This window comes from Meleagris gallopavo, chromosome 25, assembly GCF_000146605.3.
Source record: "Meleagris gallopavo isolate NT-WF06-2002-E0010 breed Aviagen turkey brand Nicholas breeding stock chromosome 25, Turkey_5.1, whole genome shotgun sequence".
Taxonomy (NCBI): Eukaryota; Metazoa; Chordata; class Aves; order Galliformes; family Phasianidae; genus Meleagris; species Meleagris gallopavo.
In genome coordinates, this window is record NC_015035.2 from 4,403,683 (window position 1) to 4,411,288 (window position 7,606).

A 7,606-nucleotide genomic window follows, 5' to 3' on the forward strand; every position below is an offset into this window, starting at 1 on the left:
CATTGCTCTGTGCAGCACTGCTCTGTGCAGCACTGCTCTGTGCAGCATTGCTCTGTGCAGCACTGCTCTGTGCAGCATTGCTCTGTGCAGCATTGCTCTGTGCAGCACTGCTCTGTGCAGCACTGCTCTGTGCAGCATTGCTCTGTGCAGCACTGCTCTGTGCAGCACTGCTCTGTGCAGCACTGCTCTGTGCAGCATTGCTCTGTGCAGCACTGCTCCAGCTGGCAGCCCCGGTGTGCAGCCCGCTCCCCTTCCTGCACCAGGTTGTTAAATCTCACTGTGTTAGGGACAAAGCAACTAAGGTCTATTTTTATGAATGTTCCCAGCTCTTCCCACTCCACAAATTCACCCAGAGACTGTCTTGATTGTATAATATACATTATATGGAAGCTATTTATATATGAATGAATGTTTTTATAGAAGGAGCGGAGCTCGTGACCCGTGCTCATCCATTAAATCTGGCTCCAGTCACCAAACAGCAATTTCTGGGGTATTACCCACGGACTGTCTGACTTCTGGTTTAAAGAACTGTGGTTTGCCGATTTCCTAATTGTACAATTACCTGAAGAGGTGGTAGTGCCCTGACCTTAGAGATTAAACTTGTAAAAACACACAAAAAAAAAAAAGTTAGTTGAGATATGAAGGAGCTTTGTAAAGTTTTTAAGGCAATGGTGAATTGTCTAGGCTAGCTGTTTACACTCTTCTTTATAAAAATAGAAACCTATTGGCAGATCTTTATAGATTGAATAGTGATGGGAGCTGTTATTTTGGACTTTCATAGTAAATCAAAGGGAAAGTTGCCGTAGCATTTAGACAGACGTAAGTGTTCGGTATTGCTTCTTGTATTGCATTTTTCAATAAATTTTCAAACAAAACCACATCCTTGCCTCCCAAACGGTTTCCTTGCCAGCTCTCTTCCCAGCACCTCTCCCTGCAGTTCACTCCATGCCCTCTGCAGCCCCGGGTTGGGATGGGATCCCCAAAAGCAGAGCCTGAGCACCCAGCTTCCCCCACAGCATTACAGCATCACGTTAACAGGTGAGCGCTTCTGCAAAGCAACCACTGCCCAACCCAGAATGGCTGTGACCAAACCAGAGCAGAGATGCTGTCTGACGCCACTTTTAGCTTTTTTTGCTTGGCTGGGGAGGCATCCATCCCATCCACAGCATCCTTAAGAGCAGCAGAAATACCAACAGGAGTGCTGACACGGCACACTTGGCGGTGCTGCACGGGGGCTGGGGGCCAATTGGCTCTCGAACTGCTCCATGTTTTCAACTGCAACCCGCTGCAGGCACAACTTAAAAGAGAGCCATAGAAATCAGCCACAAATAGTTGGGAAACGGCCGCTGCTGGAGCTGCCTCTTCCATCACAGCACGGTGTGACTGACCCAGCACAAAGATGAAGCTGAAAAGCGCATCGGGTCGCTGAGCCAGCGGTGCCCCAGGCTCTGAGGTTTGTCCAACCCCATTAGGATCACTGTGTGCGCCAGCGAGCCCAAAATGCTCCTTAAATAACCCTGCCTTGGGGCTGGGGAGGGCTGCTGAAGTGCCCAGTGCACGACCCAGACAAAACCCTGTCCCTGCAGGAGCAGCCCTGTGCCATAGAGGGAAATGGAGAAGGGCAGAAACACGAGTTTGGGGCAGAAAGAGCAAAACATTCAGCTGGTGAGGTGAGGAGTTGGCCCTGCATCCCTTTAACCCCTGCCTCAGTTTCCCCCCCATGCAGAGCCTGCCTGCAAGGGAAATAAAAACAGGCAAACAAACACCGTGGAAATGTAAAGGAATTCCAATAAAAAGGAAAACCACCAAACCCAAAGGAAAACCACCAATCCCAAAGCACACCTCCTGAGGGGCCCCACACCCAGGCTCTGTCTCACAGCTCCCATCCATTTAGAGGAGCCAAAGCCACTGCTCCCCCACTCCCACCCTTCTCGAGATCCCATTGGGAGCAGAACGTTCCCATCCGCATCCTATGGGGATATTTTTAGGCTGTTGATGCCATTTTGGGAGCCAGAATGTGGCTGCTGTAGGCAGGGTCAGTGCTGTCACTTGTGACACCCAGCACCCACAGCCCCTCTCCCTGCCCAGGAGCCACGAGGGGCACCTCAACCCCTGCATCCCAGTGATGGGGATGGGGCTGGAAACTCTCCCCTGCTGCATCAGCCCCACCAAGATCTCTGGGCTCCATGCACTGTAGCACCAGCACCTATGGGTGCTGCAGCTCCAGTGCCCCCATAATTGCCTGATCTCTGTTCCCATCAGCAAGATTCAGGGCTCAGAGCATCCCTCCTGCTCTGCACAGCACACAGCCCCGTGCCACACCATCTCCAGGAGGCCCAGCCCAGAGCACACCACCACACCACACCAGTACAGCCCAGTTTCTGCTCCACACTGTGCTTCTCAGACACCACAGCACTCATAATTACATCACGTTGGTGCACTCCATCACCACTGCATCCCCTCCTCCAAGCAGCCAAACCTTTCAGTCCATTTCTTGGGGACGGAGACCTCAGTGCTATGGGGTACATCCAGGGGGAAAAGGAGAGCACAAAGGGGCATTTTTAAGTCACATCATTCTGGAAGTTTTGTATTTGGAACCTCTGCTTGGAGGAACTGAGGGAGCTGAGCCATTAACGCTGCCTTGGGGTTAATTATCACCAAGGAGTTAAAGGGTTCTACAGGAGAGAGCCAACATAGTGCCAGGCACCCTTGACCTTCTCCAGGTGTTTTGTTGGAGTGGGAACAGATGCCAAGTTCCCATCCTTACAATCTGAGGTGCAAACAGTAAATTCAGGCTTCAGAACTCAGCTTCCCAATGGGACCCTCCCAAACCTACAAAGGCTGCAACAAAACAAGCAACCTCAGCCAGGTTCCGAGCACTGAGATGTGAGCTCAGAGCTCACTGCCACAACCAACCAAAGGTAATGCCCTAAATCCCACGCACAAAGGTCAGAAGCCTCCATCACTGCAGGGCACAACCCATCCCTGCATGGACCCTCCTTAACCACTGGGATCTCATCAAGTGGCAGCGCTGAGCCCTCTCACCTTCCCCTCCTCTACACACTGCCAGTGCACAGAGATTTATAGCAGGGAGAGCCTTCCCTAAATAATGTACCAGCACTTGGGTTCCCTCCCTTGGGTTCCCTGGCTGTACTACAAGCACGCAGCACCAGCAGAGTGCTTTCCTTTGCATAGACTTTAAATCTTAGAGGGGGGAGAAACAGACAAGACTTAGCAGGCAGGCAGCATCACAGCTCTGAGTTTGCTCAGTGCAGGGAGGGAAACGCTGCAAATGAGCCCAGGGCTGAGCAGCTGGAAACCCTCTGCAAAATAGCAGCATTTTCCCTCCATCTCTTTTCCATACCTTGTTATTTTATGTATATATATTAATTTGTATTTTTATTTTTTGCCCCAGCTTAAGGCATTGCATTTCACAGCCGCACAGCACTGAGATACTTTTGGGGTGCTTTAACTTTGTGATGGGATGGAAGCACCATTTCAACAGTGCTTCCAATGCTGTGTCCCAGGGCAGCAGCAGAGCTGGGGGGTGTGTGGGTGCATGCAAAGGAAAAGTTACTTTTGATCTCAAACAGCCCCCAGGTGCATTCCTGCCCCGGGAGCCCTTTGGTGGCTTTTTGGCTGGTTGGGTTATGCACTCACTGAGTGCTGCATCACCTGGAGGTTAAGCAGGAAGCCAACCACAGCCCATCTGCTTGCTGGGCTGCTTTGTAGCAAAGTGGGGGCAAAAGAGCAAGAAGCAGACACTGAAAAGAAACACACAATGCCAAATTTCCCAAGAGGGAAAATAAAAAAAGCCCTGACTGCTCTAAAATCAGTGGTTTGAGCCTTGTAGGCATTCGTCTGTCTAATCCCAGCCCTGGTGCCATGTGCTATCACCACCACTAATCAGGGTGGAGATGCAAGCTGGTGGTGAGCCATGGCACCTCCTGCCCTCCCCCTGTCCCCAACACCAGCACAGCTCTGCTCGAGGACACAGGGGGCTTTGGCAGTGACAACACGGTGTGTTTGTGTCAGAGCACATGGCTGCCAAGCCAAAATGTTCTGCAGAGATGGTTTGGGCTGAAGAAAGACATTGTCCTGCAGCTTCCAAGGTCCAAAACTCTGTGCTTGTTTCATGGGGATGGGAACAAAAGAGAAAACAAAAACATTTCATGCAGCAAAGACATATTTCAGCAGCTGACACTCAGCCCCACACCACAACTTTGCTCTTGGGATAGAGGCAGGGATCCAGCCCATGCAGCAGTGCCATGCTGTTGTGCCTCCCGGGTCACTGGCAAGAGCAGCAGCTCTGAGTGCGGATCCACTGCAGCCTGCAGAGGAGCTGGGAGGTTTGGGGACGTGTCCCCAGCTGCTGCTGCTGGAAAGAATTTGGGAGGGGAGGGCCCTGCTGAGCACTGGAGCAGCAGCAGGATCAGGCATGGACCGCGGTGCTGCAAAACAACCTTCTCTGGTTTGTCCTCATGGAAGCAACGTGATGCCCCTCAGCAGCTCCCATCCTGCAGCCAAATGGCACCAAGTAACACAAGAGCAACCAGCAGCACCATAAAACCAGAGCCAGCCCCTTTCTCTCCCCCACTGCATCCTCCTGTTGCTTGCATCCAAACAAAACTATCATCTCCACCCCAAAATCAGCTTCGGAAACAAACTCCAGGAACTTTTCCATTTTGTTGCTTGAACTTTGCAGCTGCCTGGGCAGTGTGAAGTGGGCAGCAGCACCAACATCTGCAGCTCCCTGGGCTCCTTTTGCATCACCCTGAGCTCACCACCTCTCTGCACATACACAGCAGCAGGGCACACAGCATTCCTGCTGCCATACCTGCACAGAGAGGCTGTGAAGGAGCTGAGCCCCAGTGCAGGCAGTTGGACCCCATTTGGCACAAACCCCACAGGACCGGCGCAATGAACACCTCTGCTTTTAGGACAGCAGCATCCACACTTACCCCTTTGGCATTCCCTATGGGAAACCGAGTCCTCTGAGCACAGAGGCTCAAGAAACAAGGGATGAGATGGGTCTGTACCCAGGTTTGAGGCAATTTCAGGGAAAGCAGAGGTTTGCAAGGGCTGGTGATTGGCTCCAGTGAAGTGGTGATGTTTCTCCAGGAAAAGCTCTCCCTGTCCACCTTCCTCACACACATTCCCACACTGCCCAGAGCCCAGAGTGGTGGGGATGTCATACTCCCACCCTGAGTATGAGACAAGGGAGCACTGCGTGGCATCAAGGTAACATTTAATGGCCCTGTCAGGCTCTGCTCAAGCAAATTTCCCTTTGGGTTGGGCAAGGGGACCCATCTGTGCTTTGCTCACCCCGACCCCATGCCATGGTCCACCGTGGGTCTACAAGTGAGGGCTCCTCCAGGAAGGCTGCCAGCAGAAGGGCTCTGTAAGGCTGAGAGCATCCCCAGGGAAGGTGGTGAGGAAGAAGAGGCAGGCGAGGAGGAGCAAAGGTCCCAACCCAGGAGTCCTCCCCAGGCTCGGGGACCTCTCAGCATCAAAAGTCTGCTTCAAACCCTCAACCCCGGGGCTGTCAGACCCGTGAGCCCCCCTCCATGCCCACCACCCAGGAGCTGGGCCGGGGCTCAGCATGGTGTGGTGTCCCGCTGGTCTCCAGTAGCCGGTCCAAGGACTCTCCCCAGTTCTCCAGTTTGGCATAAGCCACCGCGTTGACGTGATCAAGCCGGGGCCAACTCCGGTTTTTACGGTCCTTGATGGGAGCCACCAGCAGCACCCCGGCCTGCCCAGGTCCAGGGGACTTGGAGTGCCCCGGGTTGTGGGGCTGAGCATCGGGGCCTACATCCACCGCGGGGCCACCGTCCTCCATGTTGATGACGACATGGCCACTGTGGTTCTCCAGGCCCCGAGGTGCGACGCTGCTGCCGCTGGGGGACAGCAGGGCACAGGAGGGCACCGGGCCTTCAGTGGGGAGGTGGGCTCCCTCTGTCATCCCGTTGGCCCCCCGTGAGGCCGCATCCAGCAAGCGGTTGTTGAGCTTGATGATGGGCAATGCCAAGGCCCCGACGGTGGTGGAGAGCCCGAGGTTTGCCTCCGAGTGGAGGCTGAGGAGGGAGGCTGCTGGGGATGCCCCCGGGCACTGCATGAGCTCAGCTGTGGTCTGCAGCCTGTTGGGGCCAAAGCCATCAGCCCACTTGCTGCCCAAGGACAGGTCCACTTCATAGCAGCCCTCCAAGCATTCAGGGCTGGCTTTGGGTGCCAGTTGGGTGTCCTCATCCTTGGGGCTGGTCTCCTTGGGGAGATCCGTGGCCATGCAGTAGAGGCCTTTCTGCATCAGCATGCGGGTCTCCATGTCCCTGTTCTCGTAGAGCATGGTGTTGGCACAGATGAAGATGAAGAGTCCGATGCCCATGATGACAGGGCCGATCAGCTTCAGCTTCTCATTGTGGGGCGTGGGACGTCCGGCAACCACCTCCCTCCTCATGTCCCCCGCCGTGCTGGCGTTCCCTGCTCCAGCCCCAGCACCTCCATGCCCCCGGTGGGGCCAGTAGCCCACCACGGCAATGGTCATGCCTACCAAGACCACTGAGATGCCCACCATGACGAAGGCTCCCGATGGTGAGCGCATGCGAAGCTGTCCTTTCACCGCCACCTCCGGCAGTGACTTGCGTCGGAGCCTTCGGCCTCGGCGCCGCGGTGGGGCAGGGGGGGCTGACGGCTTTGTGCCCCCACCGTCGGCTCCCGCATGGGGCCATTGGGTTCGGTGCTCTCGGCAGTCATCGTCGGTGCCTTGGCTGCTCTTCCTGCAGGGAGAAAGGTGTTATGAGCTTCGTGTGGTGATCTGGGGGTCCGGATGTATGGGATGGAGGGATGCGAGGACAGTGGGACCACACTGGGAGCACGGGGATGGTGAGAACATGAGGATCATAAGGATGTTGGGACCAAAAGAACACCGGCAGCATGAGGATGCTGAGAACGTGGGGACCAGAGACCACAGGGGTGTTGAGAACATGAGAAGAAAAGGGACATTAGGAGCATGGGGACACCAGGAGGATGGGGACCACAGGGACACTCAGCCCACAGGCTGTGCCATGCCAGAGTCCAGCAGTTTTGATCTCCTATCTCACTGCCCACTTTCCTCTGCTTATTTCTGCCTCCCTGCTCAGGATCTTGGTGGTGGTAGAAAAGCTGAGGGCTCCTTCAGACCCACCAAAGCCCTACAAAGCCCAAGCTGTGCAGGGCAGCCACGATCCTGCTGCAGCCCATGCTGCGCCAGCACACAGATGAGAGAAAATGAGCCACCTGGTGTCTCCTGCAACCAAATGGCAGCAGGCAGCTCTGCCTGGTGGCACGGAGAGAAAGGGGCTCTTTATTCGTGGAGAAACTGAGGCACGGAGACGGGCAGCTGTAGAATGGCTTTCAAAAAGCTGTCAGAACTCCACATGCAAATGTGCTCCAAAGGTGACACAGCAGCAGAGGGAAGCTGTGCATCACACAAGCAGCCCGACAGCACCGTGATGAGAAGCCAAAAGTAAAACTGATTGGGAACACAGTGGCACAGGGCAGGGAGGGGAGATGGGCAGTCTCATTTGCTCCCTGAGATGAATGAAGTGGCAAGAGCCAGCAAACAGCATCA

General features: G+C 54.7%; 1 protein-coding gene across 1 annotated transcript; it reads right to left on the reverse strand.

Annotated features, from left to right (window-relative positions):
• Positions 1–519: 519 nt before the first annotated feature.
• On the reverse strand, positions 520–7,207 carry TMEM200B (transmembrane protein 200B). Its single transcript, XM_031556816.1, is given in 2 exon segments — positions 520–6,702; positions 6,705–7,207. Coding segments are annotated over 2 exon segments (1,203 nt in total). The 5' UTR covers positions 6,751–7,207; the 3' UTR covers positions 520–5,545.
• Between the last annotated feature and the right edge of the window lie 399 nt (positions 7,208–7,606).